The 27,535-nt window shown below is 43.5% G+C and overlaps 1 protein-coding gene across 1 annotated transcript in view; it reads right to left on the minus strand.

The window, feature by feature from the left end:
- LOC311597535 (uncharacterized protein) overlaps positions 1-22,164 on the minus strand; it is a gene marked incomplete at its 3' end in the record, with an annotated part of 44,367 nt that extends 22,203 nt beyond the window's left edge. Inside the window, exons 1-3 of the mRNA XM_084781728.1 lie at positions 22,065-22,164; positions 9,231-9,324; positions 3,240-3,656 (exon numbers count right to left, since the gene is read on the minus strand). Of these exons, the coding sequence (XP_084637854.1) occupies positions 3,240-3,656; positions 9,231-9,324; positions 22,065-22,069 (516 nt within the window). The 5' untranslated portion in view covers positions 22,070-22,164. The remainder of the gene's footprint in view (positions 1-3,239; positions 3,657-9,230; positions 9,325-22,064) is intronic.
- Between the last annotated feature and the right edge of the window lie 5,371 nt (positions 22,165-27,535).

Genomic DNA, 27,535 nt, shown 5'->3' on the forward strand with positions numbered 1-27,535 from the left:
GGAGGATCAGTTCACCTGAAGGAGAAATATGTCAGCCACCAGGCAAGATTGTAATAAAGCCAGCTCATTCATCATCTGCTTAAGGGAAACGGGTCACTGAAGACTTGTTGGGTCACAAAGAGGCCTTTGGAACTTTTAAACAGAAGTTCCCCACGGCCATCAGCAAATCTTTGTCACTGACAGAAAATGAAAAATATCCATTTCCATAGTGTTATACACCTGCCATGTGACAGAAAAAAATTGCTATGCAAGTTATTTTTTAAACTAATATAATAATCATACACATGTATGCATTTATAAATATATATTATTGCAGTGCTAGGGATTGAACCTAAGTCTATAGCTCCTCTACTACATTTATATGTAGGACAATTTCATAAACACACACCACACACACATGTATGTGGAATTTTAATTTAACTGAAAAGGAAGTGATATCATATGGGACTATGTGGTTCTAAGTACTCAAGCATTACATCTTAGTAATAGAAGCACATTCTATTTCAGAGGGTGGACTTGGGAGGTAAAGAGAACTACACTCTACTCCTGAGCCTTTCCTCCCTCTGTGGCCTTGGGCAAGTGCCAAGGTCTCCCTCTGAAAAATGAGCCCACCATACTGCAGTACCTCACCAGGTTAGATGAGGACCTCCCTGTAATGTGCTGAGAAGACAGGCTGAAGGGCAGACTGTAGGTGCTCTGTGCAGGTGAGCTCTCGGCGTTGGGACCGCAAGAGATGCCCACTTGCTTGCCTGTGGAATGCCCTCTTTCACACTGTTTTTCTTTTATCACGTTCAGCCCGCTCTCTGCTTCTGCCTGAGGTGTCCCCTACTATTCCTTTTATGACTGTTCCCAGGACTGAGTTGTTGTAACGGCTTCTCAACTTTAGTCCATCCCAGAATCAAATCTCGTACTCGGCACATCTCTGCACTAAATTCCCAAAGCTCCCGCTGCCCCTTCTCTCACTGCAGCATCCCAGACACCCGCTCTGTGGGTCCTGTGTACCTTTCCACACATTTCTCCAACGTACAGCCTCGTTTTCAAATCACTCTGACATACCTACTTCTACACTGCATCCAATTCCTCTGAATGACCTACAGGCTTGGTCCCATGACTCCTTAATCACAATGTTCCTCCCTTGTTTTATCATTTTCAACTACTAAGGCTTGAGCAGGGAAGATGGCTCAGTGAGTAAAGACACCTGCCACCAACCGTAAGGACCTGCTGGGTTTGATCCCTGGGCCCCACATGAAGAAGTAGAGGATTGACTTCCTCTGTGTTTTCTTTGCTCTGGTGAAATGTATATGGCAGCCCCCAGTGTCACAAGAACCACTAAAACAGAAAATGAGATCAGCCCTTTGTCTTTGCTACTAAACTCCGCAATGGAGGATAAATGCTGCGTTGCTGCCCTCCCTCCCCAGCAGAACGTGTGCTTCTAGCCCATCAAGGCAGTGCAGCTTTCATTCCTTGAACGCGTAGCTAATGTGAACTTGGCCACAATATATACTCAGATCCACTACAGATATCTAAATCTATGCGTGGGTGCAAACAGAGAAGTAGTTTAGGTTTCGTTTGTGGTTTAGGAGGTTGACTTAATGGTGGATTGGAAAAAAAAATGTATTGCTATAAGACAAGGTTTGGTGAACTCTTCTGCCCAGTTTCAGAATAGGAGTCAAACAATGAAGATCAATTTAATCGCTTATGTTCTGTTCCCTGGCAGTTCTGGGGATGGAATCCAGGGCCTGGTGCAGGTGCTCTACCACTGAGCCACGCCCCAGATCTCTGTTCCCTCACTTAGCAAAACGCTGTAGACCAGTACTTCTAACCCCTGGGTTGTAATCTCTTTGGGGGGGGGGGGTCAGATAACCCTTTCACATGGGTCACCTAAGACCATGGGAAAACACAGAATTTACATTATGATTCATAACAATAGCAAAATTATAGTTATGAAATAATAACAAAATAATGTTATAGTTAGAGGTCACCCCAGCATGAGCAACTATATGAAAGGGTCGCAGCATTAGGAAGGTTGAGAACCACCACTATAGACTACCAAATAGAACTAGCTCCTAAATTATTTTTTAACTCTATCTTTGCTGTTAGGCAAGTTATAGTTTTTATTGCTAAAGACTCCTTAGGTCAATTCAGAAAATCAGACAAAAAACCCACCCTATTATTTATTAAATGAGCTATGAAGAAAAAGTTTTTAAATCAGAACATCTTATAAATAAATACTCAAAACCTTTTCTGCTCTTTAAGTCTGGTCCTAAATTACTTGGGCAAAAAAGTTACCGCTACCACCAACACCACCACCACCAACACCACCACCACCACCAACAACAACAACAACAACAGCAGCAGCAACAGCAACAACAGCAACAACAACAACAACATGCTTAAATAACATCTTTGGGAATAAACCCTTGAGAAGCCCCTTTCTCAACTGCCCCTCTTAGTTGGGATTGCCAAAAGCTATAAAATCATGTGTACATCTCAATCAAAATTAAAACCCAACAATGCCAAAACAAAGGAAAGGAAATAGTAACTCAGTACTGGGCCTCAGGAGAGCAGGGGTACTTGCTTTCAATCCCTTCCTCTTGCTGACTTTAAATCTTCAAAATTATGGAAGCACCCATTTTGTGAATATTGTCCGTCAGTTCCGTTCTGCGCTGTACACAGGGCTGCTTACCATTTCCAGCTTTTCCCATCATTCCCAATTTTTTGGAATGATATATTATGTACCCACTAAAGACGGTTTCTCCAATTCCATAGCCAGACTTCATAGTGTAGGTTTTAAGACAAAAAACGTTATAGATGAGTCTTTTAAAAAGCATATGTATACATGTGTGTTACATGTGTATTATACATATGTATATACATTATACATATATATGTGGGGATATATGTATATATATATATGTGTGTGTGTGTGTGTGTGTGTGTGTGTGTTACAAATATCCCCTGATCTTTTGGTTTTCGGAGATCCTGTTTGGTTCTGAGGTACCATAACCACTTCGTTAGAGTTTGCCATCGTCACAGCTCCTGGACTCCTTGTCATTTCTCTCTTCAAAGAACACACCAAGAATTTAAAAGGCTTTCCACACTTTCTCTCACTAGTGAGAATTCCCTGCATCTTCTGCAGTAATGAATTTAAACATGGCTGATTGCCGGAGAACTTCCAAAATGACAGAATGCTCCCCAACAGTGCCCCATCTCTAACAGCACTGGGAAAACTCACTCACCTTTGGCATGTCAATAATTGATGGCCTAGGGATGGACGCCTGGAAAGTAACTGCTTCGCAGTCTGGTTTGTGACTCGGGGACCTGGGCAAATCCTCAGGGGTTTCTGCAGCCTGGACAGTGGCGTGCTTGCTGTTGTTGCCATTCGCGCTGCCGTTTCGCTCTGAGCGCATGCCGGAATCTCGCCTTTTCTCTGGAGCTCTTTCCTCTGCCTTGGGATGACTTGGATGTCTGCCTGCTTTGGCCACGGGCTGGTCATAGACGGTGGAGTGAGCATCTGTCGAGCTGGACTGATCAAAGGCGGCATTCTCCCTGGTGTTACCAAAACAAGCCAGCAGAGCTGAGCATGGGAAGGAGTGCATCCTTCGAGACGGAAACTTCAAGCTTTGGGTGAGCCTCGATTTCCACGTGGACATGACCTGCAGCGACGCATGGCAGAGTTCAACAGCGAAAACGAAGTCTTCCAGGGGCTGCCTTTGAGTCGCTGTTTCCGTGCCTGAAGAGGACACACTAGTGACGGTTGCCCCTACGTAGGACTGGAGATGGCAGGGCCATCCTCTCAAAGAGTCTCTCAGCATCTAGCCCTGCTTGGAAGCATCCATTCTGGGAGACTTCACGCTCTTCCTTCCTTTCTCGCTGTCAGTAGCTAAAGAAGCCTGTGTGAGGCTGGCAGTTGACTCAGGTTACAGTCCCCAGCAGGGCAGACGCTTCGGGGTAAGGTAGTGCCAAGGCAATAGACAGCTGTTTCAGGTTACCTTGGAGGCATAAAGATAAAGTAGCCAGTCAGCGCCCGCCATAACAGCGTCAGCCTGTGTATCAATAACATCATAACAGCCGCAAAACCTTCTACAGTTTCCCCCCTTCAAATATTTATTCCCCCAAACAAAACAGAAACCATCCAGTTATCTACAGCAAGTGAAGACCCCTGTGAGAGGCCACAACCCTGCCACCTGCTTCATTATTAAAATAGAACGTACACGGGATCTTTCATCCAGAGAGATCCATGTTTGTGCCTAACGTCAAAGAAGACTTTTCTGGATCGTTCCTGAACCTTCTCCCGAAAACAATGTCCTGACTTCAGGATCCATGTTGGCTCTGGTAATAATAAGTGAGTGTTTAATAATCTGTTTTCTCACCATCAAGTTCCTGATTGGTTTTTTTTAGACAATAAGAAAAGAACACACTAACAAAATTATGTAGTATGCTATGCTGCTGAAGATACTGTGCACGTGTGGAGGGGTATTTTATTGGGCATATGTGTTGCCTAATTTAAAAAAATAAATTTCTGTTCATACAGATCCTTCCACTTTTCAAACCCTTTCTATGTGAATGGAACAAAGTGTGGTGCACATGCCTTTAACTGCAGTACTCAGGAGACAGAGGCAGGAGGACCACCCCAAGTTCAAGGCCAGTCTGGGCAACATAGCAAACCCTAGGTCGACTAGGGCCACACAATAAGACCCTATCTCAAAAATAAGTAAATGGTAATAATAATAGTAAATTCTAACTACATTCTAAGACGATTAAAAAACCAGAATTTTTTCCCTAGCCAAACATCTGCTAAGAATGTTCTAGAAATAAAATACTATAATGATTTTACCATGAATAGTGACTTCTGGGACAAGTTTTAAGGACTTATTATCTACTCTATGCTTATGACACAGAGTTTAAAATCATAGAATCCAATGTTAATCAGCAGAAGATCAGTTAATAAATAAGATGCTATCTGTACAAAAAAAAAATGTTACACAGAGATCAAAAAGAAGGATGCCCTCAGGAGGAATCTCCATACCCAATCTCAAGCTATACTATAGAGCAATAGTAATTAAAACAGTATGGTACTGGCACAGCAATAGGCTGGTTGATCAATGGAATCGAATTGAAGACCCAGATATGAATCCACACACATATAGTCACCTGATTTTTGACAAAGACCAAATCTATTCAATGGAAAAAGGATAGCATCTTCAACAAATGGTGCTGGTCTAACTGGATGTCTACATGTAGAAAAGTGCAATATTTGTCACCCTGCACAAAACTCAAGTCCAAGTGGATTAAAGACCTCAATATACAACCAGAGACACTAAATCAGTTAGAATAAAAAGTGGGGAAGAGCCTGGAACACATTGGCACAGGAGACAACTTCCTGAACAGAACACCAACAGCCCAGGCCTTAAGGTCAACAATCAACAAATGGGACCTCATGAGGCTGAGAAGCTTCTGTAAGGCAGGAGACACTGTCAACAGAACAAACCGACAGCCTACAGACTGGGAAAAGATCTTCACCAACTCTACATCTGACAAAGGTCTACTATCCAAACTATATAAAGAACTCAAGAAATTAAACACCACCAAACCAAATAACCCAATTGAGAAATGGGTCTCAGAACTAAACAGAGACTTCTCAACAGAGGAATATCAAATGGCTGAGAAACACTTAAAGAAATGCTCAACATCTTTAGTCATCAGAGAAATGCAAATCAAAAAGACTCTGAGATTCCATCTTACATCCATCAGAATGGCTAAGATCAAAAACTCAAGTGACACCACATGCTGGCAAGGATGTGGAGAAATAGGAATATTCTTTCATTGCTGGTGGGAATGCAAATTAGTACAACCACTTTGGAAATCAATCTGGTGCTATCTCAGAAAACTGGAAATAGGGCTTCCTCAAGACCCAGCTATTCTACTCCTTGGAACATACCCAAAAAAGGCTCCACCACACAACAGGGACATATGCTCTACTGTGGGAAAGATTAAGCTTTGTCGCAGGTGGAAGCAGTCTTGGCGGGCTTTACCCTTGGGGCACACCATGAATACCTTGTGAGAGACTGTTTGGAGCCTTCCTGGGCTTGGAATTCAGGAAGCCTACCTAGGAACCCCACCGTGGCTATTGTTTTCCTAATTGACCCTCGAAGGGAGAAGGGACCGCCCTTTACTTATGACTGGGAAGGTGGGGAAGAGAAAAACAAGAGGTAGAAGGAGAGAAGGAGGAGGCGCAGAGAGAGAGGAAGGGACTGGACCAGCTCGTGGGACAGAGACACCTAAGGACCCGTCCTGCCGAAGGATTTCAGGAGGTTTATTCTTCTATCCCTTTAACCTTTTTTTCCTTCTTGTGTGTGTTAGTTGGGTTGTATAATAAAGTTTAATTGTTAATAAACTGAGGCAACACTCTACCATGTTGATAGCAGCTTTATTCATAATAGCCAGAACATGGAAACAGCCTAAGTGTCCCTCAGTAGAAGAATGGACAAAGAAACTGCGGTACATTTACACTATGGAATACTACTCAGCTATTAAAAACAAGGAATTTCCGAAATTTGTGGACAAATGGATTGAACTAGAAATAATCATAATGAGTGAGTTAACCCAGAAACAAAAAGCGTCAAATGGTATATATTCACTTATATCTGGACACTAGCCCAAGGGGCATGTCCCATGAAAGTCTTCTCTCATCAGGAAAGTGGGACGGAGGGTAGGACATCCTATTGGGACTTTAGGCAAGTGAAGCATGGGAGAATGGGGAAATAGAAGATTCCAGAGGGTCCTAGAAACCTTCAAGACGATCATTATGACAGGCGGATCTGGGCCCAGAGGTCCTGCTCATACTATGGCACCAGCCAAGGACAATATGTGCAGTAAACTTTGAACCCCTACCCAGATCTAACCAATGGACAGGACATTCCCCACAGTTGAGTGGAGAGTGGGGACTGACTTTCACAGGGGAACTCTGGTACCCCATATTTGACCACGGCCCCTGGATGGGAAAGCCTGGTGGCACTCAGTGGAAGGCTAGCAGGCTACCAAGAAGAGACTTGATACCCTATGAGCATATACAGGGGAGGAGGCCCCCTCAGTTACAGTCATAGGGGAGGGGAGTAAGAGGAAAATGGGAGGGAGGGAGGAATGGGAGGATACAAGGGATGGGATAACTATTGATATGTAAAATGAATAAATTAATAAAAAAAAGTGTTAAAAAAAGAAGGATGCAAAAGTTCTGGGTATAATGTAGTATACTAATTAAGTATGTGTATATACAGACTCTGCTTTGTAAGAAATCAACACAATGATAGTAATGGGATTGATTCTTGTACAGGTTTCAATGCCCAGCTCTAAAAAGCATAAGAAGATGATCGTTCGTACACCAGAAAACTCCACAACTTCCTTCAAAACAAAACAATGTGTAGCATTATTAATGAATGAAGTCAGGCAGCCTGAGTGCTTTCCAGACCCAGTGGGAGCCCCCGATGTGGCCCTGAGTAGTGGGCCTTGAGAGCAGATCGAAGAACAGGATGGACAGGAAAGCCAGCCTTGCCTACATCTGCCTGCCTGAGGACAACATCCACCTCCAGTCACAAGGAATCCCCAGACTGCACTGACTGGATTTAAACTGGTACATTTAAAATGTGAGTTCTTAATAATATACATATTATAAATAAATAAATAAATATATATATCTTGCCTCCTGAGGGGAGAGTGCACCCAGGTGAACTAACACGCAGAACATAATACCATAAATAGAAGGGTCCTGACAGCCTTTCTGGATCAAGAAAAAAAAAAAAGTTACCTGCAACTGCATCTACAGCTGTCCTTCCCTGTTCGCCATGAAAACAAATCCTCTTCCTTTGCTTCTCCATGAGCTGTGGGCAAAAGTTTCTGAGACTTGCTACTAAGAGTCTCAATCAACAAGGCCACTAAGAGACTTAACTAGGGATGGCCACAGCAACCTAAGAGGAGGGACATCACTCCAAGCCAACGTCGGAACATCTTAAGATAAGTCATCTTCCATTTGATGCGCTAACCCTCTACTCGTTTCTGCAAACTTACTGAGAACCCAAGACTGAACAAGCAGACTCCCGTCTCAGTGCCTCAGCCAGTGGCGTGTCTAAGCAGGGAGTGTGCAGCGCAGGGAACTGGGTGAATGTGGGCTGACCTAACCCTCTCCTGGGGTGCCCTGCTAATCAGTGCCATAATGGCCTTCAGCTGCACTTCCCTAGACTTGGTTGAGTCAAGCTCCTTCTCCTCCACGCTTTAGCTGATCATTAATTACCTACAGTGTTTGAGCAGACATCATTGACTAGAAAGGGGAATGGTACTTCCTCCTCCTCCCTGCCTACTTCCTGTCCATCTCTAAGAAGGATGGACCATCCTGCCCTCCTCAGGCCCATATGGGCTCCTGCCACAGAGGATCCAGAGATAAGACTCTTAACCCTCCCTCTTTCTCCTTTCTTGTCATTTCGTGCTCTGGGGGGTTGAATACTGGAATAGCCTTTCCCTAAGAAAGACTTCTTCCTTGTTACCAGGTCTTAGACCTTGTCCCGTGAGACAACATACACAACTATATTTGGGAAGCCAGCATAGACCCCTGAGACTGGCAGGAAAAGCCAGTGCCTTCTATTTATGGAAGAAGGAAGGTCCTGTAGGACAGGAGGGTACGTGCAAGCAACAGAGGACTCAAAAGTCAGAGCTACAAACATAGTTGTAGGTAAAGCTTTGTCACTGTGTGGTTTCATAGGGCCTGTCTTTTCTTGTATGCATTTGTAAATCAAAGTGAATTAAAATGGCATTGTACTTTTTTTTTTTTGAGACATGGTTTCTCTGTGTAGCCTCAGCAGCCCTGATATCTCTCTGTAGACCAAGTTGGCCTCGAACTCCCAGAGATCCATTTGCCTCTGCCTCCCGAGTGCTGAGATTAAAGTCATGCACCACTGTGCCCAGCTGGGATTGTACTTTTCATTTAAAATGTTTCAGCAACAGTTTCCCAAACATTTGTGAGAAGATCTGAAAACATTTCAATTTGTTATAAAATTGGATGTGAGGAGCACACTATTCTTTTTCTTAAATAATGCTGCCTTGCTTTTACGTGCTAAAATTCTTTTTACCAGGGCTAGGGGAGAGCCCAATCAGTGAAGTGCTTGCAATGCAAGCATTCAGGTCTGAGTTTGAGTCCCTAGCATCCATGCAGAAAGCTAGATGCAGGGGGATATACATACCATTTTAGAGCCAGGAAGGCAGAAACGGAAGATTCCTTGGGGCTCACTGGCCACCCTGTTCCATCGGTGAACAAGCTTCCGGCAGTGAGAGGCCCTGTCTCAAAAAAAATAAGGTAAAGCACAAGAAGGAAGAATTCTGCTCTGATCTCTGGCCTCAGTGGAAACACATGTGCACCACCACACAATTCTCTCTCTCTCTCTCTCTCTCTCTCTCTCTCTCTCTCTCTCTCTCTCTCTCTCTTTCTCTCTCTCTTTCTCTTTCTGTTTTAAAAATCCCAGGTGATCACAATGTTATCTTCTCCCTGGGTTAGCCAGGAAAATCCAGGTTTTCTGGTTTTTGTCCCTAATTAGCTGCCTTTAATAACCATTTGGCCTTGGGTAGATTCTGAGATCCCCACGTGTGTCCCCTCTCGGGTTCCTTGCACCATGCTTTATGGTGTTATGAGTCCCCTGAAGTGGTCACACGAGTATCCGGGAGAGTCCTGGGCAGTGTCGGTCTGTTAACAAATGAAGGTCCAATTCTATCCTTGTAATGGTGACCGAGCCTTCTCTTCTTGTGCAGCCATTTCTCGGACTTGTGACTAACAGCCTCTAAGTACCTGTGGTATGACGTTTTGCTCTGATAGTTTCAGACTCAAAAGGTACCGCCCTACAACCCAGGTCTTGAATACTTACTTCCCTACAGCTGCTCCTGGCCAATGGTTTGCTCCACACCCACATCTTCTTTTTTTTTTTTTTTTTAGAACCAACAGTGCCTACAGTCTTCATCCTCCCCTCGGCAGCTGTGCCAACCGCACGTGATACGCGTTGGGTGGGTGATGGTAAGGGAATGAAGAAGTCTTATGCCATGTCTGACGCACATGAAAAACCCTCACTAGTATATTTTTTTCTTTTTTTATAATTTATTCATATTACATCTCAATGGTTATCCCATCCCTTGTATCCTCCCATTCCTCCCTCCTTCCCATTTTCCCCTTACTAGTATATTAATTTTTAAAGGAAACTGAAATAGCATTTGTGGTATCATTGTTAAATCATTTAAAAAGACAAGTTTTAAAGAAAAACAGAATGTGAATTCTGGTACACGTCTAAATGAGTACGCTGATATGTGAAGATTTTCCCTGGAGTCACAGGACAGTAGTTTACAGCATTAGTTCCTTAAGGGCAGAGAAGATGGAAAGAAAAGAGAAAACAGATTTAGCTTATTAATACTTCATCACAGACAGGAAGCAAAACAGCAGGATGAGAAGCCTGTCGTTGGACCCCACAGACTTCTCCCAGTGTCTTGCAGAAGGCTTAGACATCAAAGTTGCCAAGTAATCTAGAGGTCAGAAAGAGTAGAGGATTGGGCTGGAGAGATGGCTCAGGGGCTAAGAGTACTGTCTGCTCTTCCTGAGGTCCTGAGTTCAATTCCCAGCACCCACATGGTGGCTCACAACCATCTATGACACGATCTGGTACCCTCTTCTGCCATGTAGGTGTATATGCAGATAGAGTACTCACATACATAAAATAAATAAATAAATCTTTTTTTTTAAGTAGAGGATTGTTTGAAATTTTGCTAAAAGAGCAGTTAGCCCCTGAAATAGCCATAGTGTTTGTATATCCTCTAGTTTCTATACTGAAATATCTTTGTGTCTCTCTGCCTGCCTCTCTGTCTGCTCATGCCACATGTATAAAGAAAAAGTGTATTGATGTGACTCTTACAGAATCCTTTGACTTTGTGTATTTCATTCACTTATACAAGAAATTGGTGATGTGTTAAGGATATTCAGCAACTACACTTGGGGATGTAACTCAGGTGCTTGACCAGACTACATGTGCTCCTACGGTCAGTTTCCAGTAGTGGCACTGAAAAAAAAAAAAGCTAGAGCATTTTTTATGTATATTCACGATGAACCCGAAATTGAAAACTTAAAAGGATTTCTTTGCCATATCTGCCCTCCTTTCCCTTTATCTGACGAGATGTCTGTTTATCTGCAGTGTCCTCTACTCCTTGACAGCACAGGGGAGAAAAGACAACCCGTAGAGACATCAGAAGCAGTTGGTCACTTCTCCTGCTGCTCTGCAGATAAGAAACTCAGCCTGGGAGAGTAGATAGCCTGCTGGACAGATTGCCATCTGCTGGCTGGATACGTACACATGTGCTGTTGTTTCTAGTGTAGGGTGCTGCGGTGCTGCGTTCAAACGTGCAGTGGGCCAGAAGTCAGAGGTCCACTCTGCCACCAAATGGCAAATTGTCCTTGAGCAAACTGTCTCTCGCTCTTTTGGCTTCTCTTTCTTTGGAAGGAAAGCAAAAGTCTAAAGCTATATCTACTATCAGACATGTATAAATGCTTTTCTGGTATTGGTGAATTATAATATTTTATTAACAGAGAAATGATTTCACTTTAATCACACATCCCTCAATTGTGTGTGTGTGTGTGTGTGTGTGTGTGTGTGTGTGTGTGTGTATGTGTGTGAAGTTTGGAATGCCAATGTATATTTCAATTATTAGTTGTTCAACAAGTGATTAAGAATAACCAACAGTTCATGCTCTGTGTGGCAGACCATTGAAAAACAGCTCATAAGAGACAATTCTTAGTGGTGCCATGGGCATCTCTTTCGTGAGGGCCTCAGGGGATTCCAATTCCCCTTAGAACACATTTTGACCAATCAGTCAGTCTCACTACAACCACATTCTTATCACCTTCAACAGCTGAGCTCAGGACAGTGACAGGAACCTGTTTGTGTGGTGTGTGGGTGTGTGGGTGTGTGCTGTGTGGTGTGTGGTGTGTGTGTGTGGTGTGAGTGTATGTGTGTATCTCTATGTCTCTCTGTCTCTCTCTCTCTGTGAGACTGTTGTCTGTCTGTCTGTCTCTCCCTCTCTTTACCTGAATTAGTTATAATCAGAGTGTTCTCTGGGATCTTCAGGACTCACGTAGCAAGAGGTTAGCAGCCCATGAGAGGACACAGGCCTATTAGATTCCCCCTGGTTCCCCTTTACTGTCTTCCAAGCCCCTTCTTCACCATCTTCCTGAAAGTAGATGTTCTCCTCTGCGCATTGGGAAGGTTATTGTACCAACTTAATAACATCACTTATGTAGGTTCTGGTAGCAAAGGGGTCCGCACAAGATAGAATGGTTCCCTAAGGGAGTGCAGCAATGGCTTTAGGATAGGTGATGCATGGGGCTCAGATGCTTGTATGTTTTTGGAGCGTGAACAGTGTCACCGAACACACAAGAGGAAGTTTTTCTATAGCTCCTGAAGCAGTTAGCTTCCTGAAGTGGTTGTCATCTATACTGAATCCTAAGATATAAGTAGGAATGAATTGTACAGAATTATACAGAAGCAGAGGGACACAGGGGATGGAAAGGGACATTCTGGATAGAAGGAGAAGTACACAGTGAGATCTAGAAGCCAAAGAACGCAAAGTTCCCTTAAGACAGACCAGTCCTTCATAGGGCTAATAGGTAGAGAGGTGAGAGGTAACACTCCTGGATGTAAGACACAGGGGAGATGAAAGTGGTCCTTCTCCATCATAATAAAAAGATGAGCTTCATCCTGAAGGCTCTGGGGAAGCACTGAAGGAGTAAAGCACCCTAAAAACTAGAAGCTACGGCCAAGGCCAAGGCCAACATTGTGTGAGTAAAGAGTGGCCAGTGCAAACCTCTGGTTCCAGTGCCCATGGCAGCTTAGAATTGAGTGAATACAGAGTGCTTCTCTCTGGGGTACTGGTTTCTCCAGATATGTTTCAGTCAGTCATTTGTAGGGGCTCACCAAATCTCACAAGTCAACAAATAGAACACTCCAAAATTTCTATAAGTAGCATGATAGTATTCTTTAAAAAGGAGAGAGAGAGAGAGAGAGAGAGAGAGAGAGAGAGAGAGAGAGAGCTTCCATCTGTGTCAAGAACTGTCAGCAACAAGTAGGAATAAATCTGAAGCTTGTCAAAATAATATATTGTATATTATATGTGTATTATATACATATATATAATGTGTATTATATATAACATATTCACACATATATAATAGATGGCTTCTTGTTGAGACTTTAAAATATCTATTTAGTTAGCATATATATATTCTATATCATATATAGGCATATATATTTAGAGAGGGTAACATTACCTCAAAGTGTAGGAAGCTGGAAGTACAGATAGAATTCAAGATACTTTGCTATGAAGTAGACACACGGGCCATAGTTGGTGAACTGGGGAGTCTATCTTGGATTTTTTTTCTTTTTATTTATTGGTAAAGATAAACACAGTATGTTCAAATGTTTGTGAGAAGAATTCAAAAGGATGAAGAAAACCCAGGTTGTAGGGAAGGGAAGGATTGAGACAGGCTTTAGAAAGTACAGAAAGCAATGTGTGCAGCTGAGCATCTTTTGTAATAGGAGGAAAACAGCACACACTTGCCCAACAGGGGCCGATTTAGCAGGAAAGCCATAGGTGCTCTCTTGTGATGACTTCCAGTTTTTAAACTGGAAAGAACAGGGCATGGTCTTCTCTGAGTATAAAAGAGCTCCTTAACTCAAAGTACAAGGAAGGACCACCAGACTCACGGAAGCCTCCCTGGGTTGGCAGCCACATGGTTGGTGAGGGACAGTCCTCATGGTTGTGAGCTTCTCTGCAGCCATGGTCAGCTGCTCAGGTGTCAGGGATGGGGGGAATATACCAAAAGTAAGTTCTACAAAAATGTGGTAGGGGAGTATAAGGCCAAAGCCTAAGGGGTCTACAATGACTTTAGTATTGCTAATCATAGTGAGAATGAAGTAAGGACATGGATGGGTTGGTGGGTTATAAAAAAAACACCAGTTATCCATCTCCCAACGCCATCTAAATAATGAGATCAACAGGCTTCACAGAGTTGCCTAGGTAACGTGTGGGAGTATTTCCTGGGTCACTCCCACCATCTCCCTTGCGTGGTCCTCTTGCCTTTGCTGCCATCCAGTTGTTAGCACTCAGAGTGTGTCAAATGATGCACACCGACATATTCTCAGAAAACTCCCAAGGCTTGTGTTTTTATTGAACACTTTTTTGAAGAGTATAGCAGTCTCATTAGTTCTGGGTGTTGGCATTCCAGGACACTCCTCCCCCACCCCATGAGTCCTTGTACTTTTCCTGCCTCTTTCTCCATGATGTTTCCTGGGAGTTGGGGGTGACTAGACACATCTTGTTGAATTTAACTTTCTGGATAGGGGTCTCTAATATCTCAAGATGAAATTGTGAATTATTAGCAAACAGCAAATAACAAAATTTGGGCAGCATATTTACCACGAATATGATTTCCAAATGAATGAAAATTTAGACCATGTCAATAAAGTCCTACTCTTGGTGAAGTGATTTTTTTAAAGATGTATTTATTTATTATTATGTATACAGTGCTCTGCCTGCATGTGCACCTGCGGGCCAGAAAAGTGTGTCAGATCACATTATAGATGGTTGTGAGCCACCATGTGGTTGCTGGGAATTGAACTTAGGACCTCTGGAAGGGCAGTCAGTGCTCTTAACCTCTGAGCCATCTCTCCAGCCCGTGAAGTGATTTTTTTTAATGTCCTTTTATTTTGGAGATTGTGTCTTACTATATAACCCAAGCTGATCTCAAACTCATGATTCTCCTGCCCCTTGCTCCCAAGTGCTGCCATGGTAATCATATGTTATCAAGCCTGGCTGATGCAGTGATTTTTGATAGACACACATGATGGGAATATCCACAAATCTTTAGAGTAAATCTTCTAGGAGACTCAAAGTAGGCTTGGCCTTGGAGTGCTGTTTTTTTTTTTTTTTTTTTTTTTTATTGATGGTGCAGTGAAAATTCTGAACCAAGGCAGCTACTTTACATATTATGTTACCAGCTTTACCAACTGGCCCATGGTTCAGTGTCAAAGGAAAGTCAGGAGACCTGGGAAGCCCATGAATTGGTGTGTTTACAGCTCCTAGTATACTCACTGGTCTCCAGAGTACACGCACACACATGCATGCACGCACACACATGCACACACACATGCACACACTTCCTCTCAGGCTATTTAAGAGCATGTTTGACAAAGAAACTTCAACGAATGGAGCCCTTGAATAGAAAAAGCTTGCGCTGCCATTTCCTCTAGGATATGGACTTCAGCCAGCTTCCACAGGAAACACCACAGACTGAGGAAACAAGCTCCCTGGCCTTCTCCACCTGGAAGATAGGTCCCACGGGAAGCAGGTGCCACAGGCAGAAGCACCCACACACGTCCACACAAGCTCTGCGGTCACCAGCTGCTTTGGGGGAGATGTTGCAGTAGTGAGTCCAGCCAGCCAAAGACCCAGGAGGGGTAAGGAAAAGGCCCCACGAAGAATCTGAGTTCCCTCTTTGCACAGAAGAGAGAGAAAGGAATAGGAACACCATCACAGAATGTTTACACTTGGTGTGCAAAGAAATCAGTCTGGAAATGGCTATTTCAGACTGTAAACTGCAGTTATTTTGCCTAATGAGGCTGCCAGTAATGGGTGTTAGTTTTGCTTAACTGGGCTTTAGAATTTCTTCAGTGAATAAGTGCTGCATTTAAAGAGGTGTGTGAAAGCAGAGCGGATGATGTTCATTAAACTGTCTCCTGCTCTGTGCACTGGAGCTCATTAGCTCATTTGGTCCTCACTTAGTTCTCTGCAATAGGCAAGCCACATCACTGCCAGGTTGGAAGTGACAAGAGTGAGTGGGGTCCCAGATTTACATTACTCTGTGTGTGTGTGTCAGGGAGAGCTGTCCTTCTCCTGCTGGAAGCTTCCACTTGTCTGAGGTGTCTGCCCTGAAGCTCTCTCACAGCCTCCAGATGAAAGTTACCACTTTCAGTCAGTCAATGACTGTTTGACTGGAAAAGGCAGAATCCTTTCTTCTGAAAATAGGACCCATACTCAGATGAGGAAAAAGTGGAAGGTGACCTTCCTTGTCCCTGTTGTGGCCTTTCCTTGAACAGAGACATTTTAGATCCTGGAATACATTACGTCATTCACTTAAGACTACACAGACAGCAATTAACAGGGTGGCTATGTGAGACAGACTTTGTGATGGTAGAATCCTCACACTTAACTGTGAGTGGACACCCCTTGGTGAAATAGTCATGGTCCACTGAGACAGTATGGATGCGGAGCTCTCCGATCGAGGCCCACAGAGCTGGGTGAATCTCTCTGTACCTGGTCTACACTGGCTAATGTGTGTTAGAGACACAGGCATTGAGAAGAAGCTTCGGTGAGTATAAGCTTGGCTATGGGCAAAAGAATTAATCGAAAGCATTGATATGAAGGCTAGCTTCCTGTGCTGTTGAAGAAAAGCACAATAGCCTTTAGTAACTTATGTAACTAGGGACATTAGTGTAAATGCAGTAATGTCAGAAGACTTAGATAAAGGAACTGATAAAGCATGTATGTATGTGTGGATGTGTAGCTCTGCCCCCCTGGGAGAGGCTGTGGTCCATGACACCCTAAACAGAGTACTGTTAGTGCATAAATCTCAGTTTTTCAATACCATTTTCAATTACAAATTACTAAACATAGCCAAAGAGGCAGCTCAATTGCCTGTCACACAAGAGTTCAACCTCCAGAACTATAAAAGCAGGCACAATGGCAAAAGCCTGTCATCCCAGCTCTCAGGAGCTGGAGGCTGGAGAATCAAGGAGTTCAAAACCAGCCCCGTCTACGTAGTGAATGTGAGGTCAGCCTGTGCTGCATGAAGCCCTGTCTTTAAAAAAAAAAATCCCTCTAAACTGGGCATGGTGGCGCACGCCTTTAATCCCAGCACTCGGGAGGCAGAGGCAGGCAGATCGCTGTGAGTTCGAGGCCAGCCTGGTCTACAAAGCGAGTCCAGGACAGCCAAGGCTACACAGAGAAACCCTGTCTCGAAAAACCAAAAAAAAAAAATCCCTCTAACTTTGTGGAGACAGAACTGATTCTAGTGACCAAGGAGGGAACCACAATGAGCCGAGTCTAAAGTTTCTGGTCACAGGAGACTAGGACGTTTTCCTGGTTTCTTTTTCTGATGAGGCCCATCAAGAGGCTCGTGCAGCCCAAATCTGAGCCAGCTTGAGAATTAAAGGAAATAATGTTCAAAAACAGATTATGGCTCATTCGACAGAATAAAAACCCACCAATCAACATTGGTTTAAATAAATAAAAGCTGCATCTTGGAGTAGAATGCTGAGTGATAACTTTAGAAGAAATGGGTTGCGTTATATAATTATTCATCAATAATATTAATAACTGGCTTAGGTTGATGCAAAATTGATGGGTGGTGGTTCACTGAGGCAGTAGATGTCTATACAGTCTCCCAGTCTTCCCCCACAGAACCCTACTAACATCTTAGTGAGTAGCTAAAACATCTACCAGTGCTTATTAAGTGCTTATTAAAATGCTTTCACAGAGAATTTAATGAGTCTCTCTCTGTGGAAAAGCTGGACAGCCACCACATGAGAAATGTTCACATGACCAGAAACAGATTAAACCAACATCATGTGATACTGTGCGCCTGGATGAGCACATTATCATTTCTGTGACATTCCTATAACATACATGGAACACACGTGAACTCATGGCAAAACATCAGACAACCTTGCACGGGGACAGATTCTTTCCAGCTCACTAGGCTGAACTTCAAGAACATCAAAGCCATGAAAGATAACAAAAAGACTAAATTCCTGCTCCAAACTAAGTATGACTAAAGAGGCTTTCCAACTAAGTGCACTGTGTGGTCCTAAACTGAACCTTCATTCTATAAAGGCCAATGCCATTAGTCAGTTTTGCACTTCAGAAACAAAATGGCTGAAATAATTAACTTACACAGAGCAAAGTTTTATTTTGGTCCATTGTCTACTTGGGGAGCTTCAGTTTCAGCATCAGTTGGAATAGATGCTTTAAGCCTCTAAATGACCTAATAGCCTCTCCACTAAGCCCCTCCCACTACAGGTTTTACCACTTCCGAATAGCACCACCATTAGGACTGATCTCTTTTGGGGGTGGTTGGGGGTTGTTTTTTTTAAGATGGGATATCTTTGTGTAGCCTTGGCTGTCCTGGACTCACTTTGTAGACCAGGCTGGCCTTGAATTCACAGAGATCCACCTGCCTCTGCCTCCCTAAGTGCTGGGATTACAGGACTGTGCCACCTGGCTCAGCTAGGACCAATCTCCTAACACAGGAGCCATTTGATGGTCCAGAGCATAGCCTCATTGTTAAGACCGTTAGTGAAATTTGAGTGGGGCTATGAGGCTAAGACGATAGTGTGGTATCAATGTTAACTTCCTGATTTTGTGGCTATCCAGTAGCTGTGCAGGATGTTCCCTTACTTAAAGCCATCTCCCCTGCCTAATATGTAATATTCTCTGGAACACTTATTTTTTTAAATTGTTACTTCTATATTATATAATGGATTCAAAATCAGGATGGAAACTACTGCATGTCAGAAAAGGAAAGTTCTTCACAGTTTAATAATTGAAGTATTCAAAAGTAATGAGAAGTCCAAGGTAAGCCTTATGCCAACGGACTAGATCATAAAGATCTTTCAATGGAGCTTATAATCCCCATGTACTGAAACTGAAATTTTTCAATGTGTCTCCTCACCTTATTTCTTTCTAAAAATCTACTCAAGGTCGACACTCTGTTTTTTCAAAGGTCTCTTTTTGGTTTTTGGTTTTGTTTTAGAGTTGTTGTTGTTTGGGTTTTTCTTTAGTTTGGTTTGGGTTTTTGAGACAGAATTTCTCTATTTAACAGTCCTGGCTGTCTTGGACTTGCTTTGTAGACCAGGCTGGCCTCAAACTCACTGCTATCTACCTACCTCTGCCTCCTGAGTGCTGAGATTAAAGGCACGTGCCACCATGTCCCACTGTTTTTGTTTTTCAATAATTCTGGGTGTGGGTATGAGTGTAGGTGTTAGCATGCAAGTGACTGTGGAGGCCAGAGGTACAGGAGTCCGTGGAACTGGAGTTCTAGAGGTTCTGAGTTGCCTGGCGTGGGCACTGTGGCATAATGACCTTGGGTGCTCAGTCAGACAGTCAGTATGTGTTCATAACTGTTTAGCCATCTATCCAGCTCCATCAAGACTCTGTCTGATTTAGATTGAGAAATCATTGTTAGTCCATTGGGGCTGTTTGTATGTTTTTTTAACATACATGTTCATACATAGTCAAACATAATCAGCAAAGCTAGAATCTGGGGAACACATTTGTCATGCTTGTTGCTAAGGAACAGTTTTCCTCCAGCATCTCCACGGGATAGCAGTTTTAAGCTGTAATACAGCATGGCTGACTTAGTGTGAATAGCAAAGTTTCTGCAGATGTGGCATTGTTCCACACTGTTCCTCAATTCTTCCAGGACAGGAAGAGGTCATGCATCAAAGGGTTTAAGCATTCCAAACAAGGCAGGGCCGAGTCAGTGTTGAAAGGAGCTCTATCATCCTGCCCACAGACAAAATAGAACTGACCCAGAGTAGGACCAGTGCTGAGGCAAGCATCCCAAGCTTGTACGCCTCTCTTGCAAAACTGACCTCACCTGAGAATCACCAGAAATGCAGGGTACAATTTACAGATGCAAACAGAAGATGTGTGTGTGTGTTTTTATGAGGCTTCTAAATGAAGATGTGCCCTGGGGTTATTCCCGAGCATTCCATTTCCAAGGAAATGACGCCATCATCAAAGACTCAAGATCATTGGAGTGAGATGCTTATAATAGCCACAGCCACAGCCCTGGTTTCCCTTAAGCCAAACGTGGTAGTCATATTAAAAATATCAAATCATCACTCACTCCCCATAGTAACTGGACAAAACAAACTGGATTGTGAGAAAAAGAAGGAAACTTAGAATTGAATGGATAGGAAGGTGAGGGTGGAGAGGGTGGGGTGCAGAGGGTGGGGTGCAGAGGGTGGCTGTGGTGGGAGTTGGGGGTGAAATGATCAAATTATCTTGTATGAAATTCTCAAGAATTGATAAAAAAAAAGTTTTAACGTAAAAGTATCCAATTTGGGCTCCGTTCCACCCCATGGGCTGCTCAGGGCCCTGGGGTGTCTGCTCAAACTATTGCACTAACCAAGGACAATACAAGTAGTAAACACCGAACCCCTACTCTGACCTAGCCAATTGACTGTAGGCTCGATTTTCTTAACCAATATATTTTATTAACAACTTAGTGACCAAGCAAACTTATACCCCAACTAACCAAAACAATAGGAAATGAGGATTAACGGATACAATAACAAAACCTTAAGGATATCAGTTCCGAGGAACAATTCTCCAGGCGAGAGCTGCAGGATTTCTTCTGTTGGAACCTGGGGAAACCAGAACCAAGAACCTCAGCAGGAGCCGGAGCCCTGAAGCCTTCTCTAGAGCGGTTTTCTCTAGGAGCGTCTTGAAGTGCAGCGATGAACAGCCAAACCTATCTCAAGTCTCCAAAAAAAAAACCCACCTCCAGTTCTGGCTCATTTATATGTCTCCTCCCAGAGTCTGTGCACGGGATCTTTTCAGCTGGCAACAATTAAGCTCCTGCACGAGGTGTTTGCTCTTCTAGTGAATTAACCTCACCTGTTCTCTCACAAGACCATTCCAATCCCACACTTGGGATCCTAAAAAACAGGTTTATCTCTCCTTCAATGGACAGGACATCCTCCACAGTTAGGTGGAGAGCAGGGACTAACTCGGACCTGAGTTCTAGTCCCCCATATTTGACAACCTCCCCTTGGTGGGGAGCCCTGGTGTCACTCAAAGAAAGAATAGGCAGACTACCAAGATGAGACTTGATAGCCTGCGACTGTAAAGTGGAGGAGGAGATCCCCCTATGACATGGACCTAAGGGAGGGTAATAGGGTGGGGGTGGAAGGGTAGAAGGAACGGGAGGATACGAGTGATGGGAGAACAATTGAGTTGTAATCTGAATAAATTAATTTTAAAATGGGGGGGAAAAGTATCCAGGCATACTTATCCTTACAGATGGGGGAAATTACTCCTTGTGAGTAAGCTGCAGTGACTGGCCAAAGTGATTTTATTTAGTCAATGAAGTTACTCACAAAGACTTAGACTTAAAACCAAAATGTCAAAAGGACATTTGACCAAATCATACTACAAATAATGCCTATTTGTTCTAAACACTATATCGAGCGTTTTCCTTCCCTCCAAAAGACACATAATTTTGGGTGGGCACCAATAAGTGTAGGTTAGATAGAAATAAATGGCACTACTATAAAAGGGGGAGGGTGGAGAAAGTCAACTCCTATATTTTCTAACAATGTAAACAAATGGGAGAAAACTATTCAAGTTGAAACAATTGACTTCTCTTCCTCTTCTTCCCTCTCCTCCTCCTCCTCCTCCTCCTCTCTGTCCTCCTCCACCTCCTCCCCCTCCTCTCTGTCCTCCCCCACCTCCTCCCCCTCCTCTCTGTCCTCCCCCACCTCCTCCCTCTCCTCTCCCTCCTCCCCCACCTCCTCCTTTAAGCAGACCCATGCTTTACAGCTCTGGCTACCCATCAACTCATGATCCTCCTGCCTCAGCTTCTTACATGGGGAAGCTGAAATCACAGGCATGTGCTACCACAGCTACCACAGTTGCTTCCTCATAGGAAAAAGAAGAGAGAGGGCTGGGAAGCATCTCCGTGGTTAGGAGCACTTGCTGCTCTGGGAGAAGACCAGAGTACAGTTCCCAGAAATGATGGTGGGTATCTAGCTCACAGCCACCTGTAACTCCAGTCAGGGGGCCCAAAGCCCTCTTCTGGCCCTTTAAGGGCATTGCACTGCACTCATGTACACAAGTCATATACATATTAAAAATAAATATAAGAAAGGAAAAGAGATGGAAAAACTACTGAAAAAAAAACAATTCCAATAAAGTTCACAAAATACCTCATTTTTAGATGATTGAATTTCAAGAGTGTTAATGAAAACACCCTGGTGAGCCCGTTTCTCAGGTGTTGCCAGAGAACTGGATGATATGGGTGCAGTAAGAAGATCCATAAAAATATTTCATCATCCTCTGTGTTGTTGAGCCAACAGTTTACCTAAATTATCCTTCAGCTTACCTGATGTAATAATGTCACAGAGGTAAGTGGAATGGAACTAAAGAATGTTCCAGAAACACTGAGTCACCCCCAACTCCTGCAAGAGATATTCCATCACTGTTCACAGCTGCCGCCCAGAACACATGGTGCTGGCTCTTGAATTGAAGCCTCATTAGGTCACTTTTATTTGACTATGTACAGTTAAGGCTCCAAAGGCATGAGATATGAGCACACTTGCTTCCCAAGGATCACGTTTAAAGATAATTTCTAAGCCATCAAACTGTCAACCTTGACTTTCGTAGTCTAAAGATTATGTCCAATTCAGACACCAGCTGAACTGAATTCACACCTGGACGTCTGTTGGCAAATCTCTGAACATCTCTCTGTCCATCTTCCTAATCTGAACATTTCTCTGCCCATCTTCCTAATCTATGAAACTTATGGGCCAGAACTCACTGTGCTTCATATAGTGTGTGTGTCATAGATATAACCTGTGAAAGAGAAAAGCCTGGGTTTCTTTCTGAAAGAAAGAAAGACCCTTCTGTTAACTTAAGATCAGAGAAGACTGAAGGGGCTGAGGAGATGGTGCCAAGGCTGGGGGCGTGGCTCCCTGGATAAGAGCACGTGCTGAGCGAGCATGAGGGACACGAACTCAAATCTCCAGCAACCACACAAATGCCAGGCATGGCTGTGCGCGCCTGTAACTCCAGAACGGTGAAGGAGAAAACAAGAGGATGTCTGGGGCTTGCTGGCTGCCAGCCTATCTCCAGGTTCAACGAGAGACTCTGTCTCAAGGGAGTACCGTGAAGAATGATGGAGCAGATCACCTGAGATCACCCACTTGCACATAGGGCACACATGCAAACGCACATCACACATATGCACATACATCATATACTTTACACACACACACACACACACACACACACACACACACACACACAAAGACCGGAGAGATGCAAATAAAAAAAAATTCAGCTATCTGGGGAAGACTTTTAGAAGTGAGGGGGAAACACTTAAATTGCCCAGGTTTGCACATACATTCTGAGATAACAATTCCGTAGGAGGCAAGTTTATTTCCTGGTAGAACTTTCACAGCCCGAGATGCTTTGCAATGTATTTATAGCTGGCCCATGACTAAGAAGCCAACATTTGATCCGTTCTTTCCAAAATGGGTTTTTAAAAATTCAAAAGGAAAAAGGGCAAGAGCCCAGTGAACAACATCTTCTGCAGCTGCTTGTACACAGTGCAGCCTGAAAGAATATCTGACAATTGGTATCAAAGACTGACCAGAGATACTGGCTTGTAATGAGAGTGATATGCTGAGGGTGGGGCTTATGAGAAGGGGCGTGGCTGCTCCCTTGGGCTTCTTCGGTCTCCTGACCTATAAGTGACCTATACAGCCTACACAGCTATTGAGGGAAGGAAAGTAACTTGGTGGATGTATTCCCACTGCAGCTGTCTGATGCTTAAGCTTATCAGGGTGCTACGAAAATAAGTAGACAAAAGAACAAGCCAGGTACCCTAATCCCTAGCTTTCTGATGGCCCCAAGTACTTTTCAACTTCTAGAAGTTTATGGGAAATGAGAAGTGGGAATTTTTTATACAAGAGTTCCCAACATGCTAATAATGATTGTGACTCACCCAGGCCATCTGTCACTCACAATCATTTATCTAAGTCCCCTATTCCAAAAGGTTCTCGTAATCATAAGTTCCTTAGTGGGTCCCATCTGACAGCAAAGCTGACCTCACCTGGATTCTTCTGGTGACACTCTGTGGCCTGCCTTTATGGAAGGTGTTACAGGGTGCTGCTTCAGGCTCCTAAGGGTGGGGAAATTATCAGTAGTAATAGTAGTAGTATATGTGCCAAGGTTCCAATGTTTCCCCAGCATGGTGAGCCTCCGAGTTCCATCTCTAAGAGTATACATACATACATACATATATATATATATATGTACACACACACATATATATACACATATATTATATATGCATATATGTATGTACACACATATGTTCACTACTTATGTGGAATGTGTTATTTATAAACTTAAGAATATTTTATTTATAATAAATAAATTTTTATATATTTATCTTACATATATATTATCTTAATTCATGAAACTAAGAATATTTTTGAGTTCCTAGCACATGTTTCTGCAGAGAGTTTGGGGATGGGCTGCAGGACTGTGTGTTGCCTTCTCATCTTGGGTCTAAATAGAAGTTAGTGCTAATCTTATTGTCATCTTGACTTAGAAACACCATGGAAAGATAGATACCTCTGGGTGTGTCTATAAGGGAGTTTCCAGAAAGGTTTAACGGTGCACCTTAAACGTGAGTAGCGCGGTCCTATGAGCTAGGGTCCCAGATGGAGGAAGGAACAAGGGAGCTGAGCGCCAGCTTCTGTCTCTCGCTGCTTCCAAACAGTGGATACAGCACACCAGGTCTCCTCCTCCCGCATGGAAGGCAGCAGACAACGGTTGAGGCAGAGAACCTAGATCAGTGATTCCCCGAGCTTCGCTTCACACTGAAATCACCCAGGAGGAACTAGTGTGGGGTGCAGCCTGGCCTTCAGGGTCACTAACTTATCTCCAAGGGCCTCTAATATTTAACAGAAGATTTTTTTTTTTAAATCCACATTTAGATCACGTGTCTTAAGTCTATACTTGTCACATACAATTAATGATCTGCCATTGTCAACTATGTTTGTTTTTCAATTTGTATATGTCTGCAGTGCACATGTGTACATATGTTCATTTGTATATGTATGGGCACAAGTGGGTGTACATGCACACACACATGGAGACCCAAGTTGGTAGCAGGAATCATCGTCAATCTTCCTTCTGTCTTATTAATGAAGGCAGAGTCTGGTCTGGCCACCCAGCCTGGCTCTGCCTCACATCTGCCTTCTGAAGATGGATTTGCAGGAGGGCCTACACTTGCACCCCACCTTTACATGGGTTCTGGGGATCTGAACTCTCCGTTCCTTGCACTGAAAGCACTTTAACCAGTGAGCCATCTCCCTAGGCCCAGCTACCGTATTTTAAATGCTACTTTATTAGTTCCACAATCCACTAAAAAGAGTGATAAATTCAGGCCCAGCTAGTCCTACCCAATCACAATTCTCCACATTTTCATCAGTGAAAAGGATAGCAAACCCCTTTTAACAGTATCTACCTGTCTTAATTTGGTTTCTATTGCTGTGATAAAATGCTAACCAAAAGCAATGTGAGGAAAAAGGACTTATTGTGGCTTAAAGTTTATAGTTATTATTGAGGGAAGTCAAGGCAAAAATGTAGAGGCAGGAACTGAAGTAAGTGGAGTGCCACTTACTGGCTCGTTCCTTCTGACTTATACAGCCTGCTTTCTTATACACCCCAGGACCACCTGGCCAGGAGTGGCACCAACCACATTGAGCAGTATCCTCTCACATGTTGGGGAAACCGTGCTATTTGAGGTCTCAGCCCTCCCCTGTCCTGATAGCCACTCTGAGCTCAGCCTTAGGTGCAGGACTCCCTCTCGCCATCAGGGCCTCTATCTCTCTGCCTGACTCCATCTGGATGGTGTCTTTAGATATAGATGTCCCTAACCACAGTTGATATACAGCCCTTGACACAGCTCCCTGCTAGCTCTCCCCTCCCTGTGCCTATGGGATAATTAGGTGCTGTGTTCCCATCCATATGATAGGATTGTGCTGCCTAATGCAAAACAAGCATCTTTAAAGTGCCTGGTTTCAACTAATTGTGTACACCTATCCTGGAAGGCCCCCATCCTCCCCACCCCACCCCTGAGGACTATATAGCTTTTGTTCTCTCTGAGTGAAGTTGAACCAGCTCCCTGATGTGGTCCTGGAGTGTCTGATCTCCGTCCTGCTCTTGGCCTTCCAAGCTCTGCTTCTGTTCCCTTTGCCTTGGAGGGCTGGGGGCCAACAGATGCCCGGGGAGGAGGAGAACTGCACTCACGCCAATCGTCAATCAAGAAAATGCCCTATAGCCAATCTTATGTAGGTATTTTCTCAATTAAAAGTCCTTCTTTTCAGCTGGCCCTAGGGTCAACAAAAAATAGAAACCCAACACAAGCCTTTAATCCCAGCATTCATGCAGGCAGAGACAGGTGGATCTCAGTGAGTTCAAGGCCAGCCTCGCCTTACAAACTGAGTCCCGGACAGCCAAGGCTACACAGAGAAACCCTGTCTTGGAAACAAAACAAAACAAAAAATTAAAAATCAACAGCATATCTACACATTCCCTTTTCTATTGATCTTGTATCATATATATATATATTCATAGTATTAGGGGAATAATAACTTGATGCAACTAATTTCCTAATTTTAGTATCTCTGATACTACAAACTTAAGATGCCTAAACTATAACAACAAAAAGGAAAAAAGATATGTAGTGAGAAAAAATATATATAGTTTCTATATTAAGAGTGATCATGTGCCCAAGAAGACTTTTCTAGGTGGAATTCTTTTTTAAATATACTTTGAGAGAACACCCATCAACCATGCTCTCTTTCAGGTGGCCACGAACCTGGGTGTCTGTAAACGTGGGTGTCTGTCCTTGCCTCTCACCTTGTTTTTGAGGCAGAGTCTCTCTGTTTTTCATCAGTGTGTACTCAAGGTTTTCTGTGTCAGGAGCCTCCCGGTTGCAGCCCTCATCTCGTTACAGAAGAGCTGGAGTTACAGACATGCACACTGTCGTGTGGGGCTTTATGTGGGTTCTAGGCATCCACACTGAGATCCTCACACTCGTAGGGCAAGTGCTTTACACACAGAGCCAACTCCCTGGCCCCAACTCATTTTGTAGTTCAGAGCTGTCTCATATTTTTTTTCCAGATGGTGTAACTTCTACACCTTCTGTGCGTATGGATTTTTTCATAGAAACACAGGGAAAATGCATACACAGACACAATGCACAATGAGAGAAGCAGCACGTTGAAATGAAAATAAAAGAGAAAAAAAGTACTTCTCAAGCCAAAAATTAAAAAATAAAGAAGGGAAACTATTAAAACTATTACCACTCGTATGTATAGTTGTAACAGCCAGGAGAAGGGTTATTAGAGTGAACAAGTAGGGATTCTAGCCTAAGAGGCAAGGCAAGGAAGACGTTATGCTGCTCCGCAGAGACGGTTTGTGGCCACAAACTATTTCCCCCTTTCTTCTCGGTAAAAATCTGATTAGAATTGGATACCCAGGGCTGGAGAGATGGCTCAGTGGTTAAGAGCACCGCCTGCTCTTCCAAAGGTCCTGAGTTCAAATCCCAGCAACCACATGGTGGTTCACAACCATCTGTAATGTGATCTGATGCCCTCTT

This window comes from Acomys minous (genome assembly GCF_964271855.1).
Source record: "Acomys minous genome assembly, chromosome: 5".
In the NCBI taxonomy this organism is placed as follows: Eukaryota; Metazoa; Chordata; class Mammalia; order Rodentia; family Muridae; genus Acomys; species Acomys minous.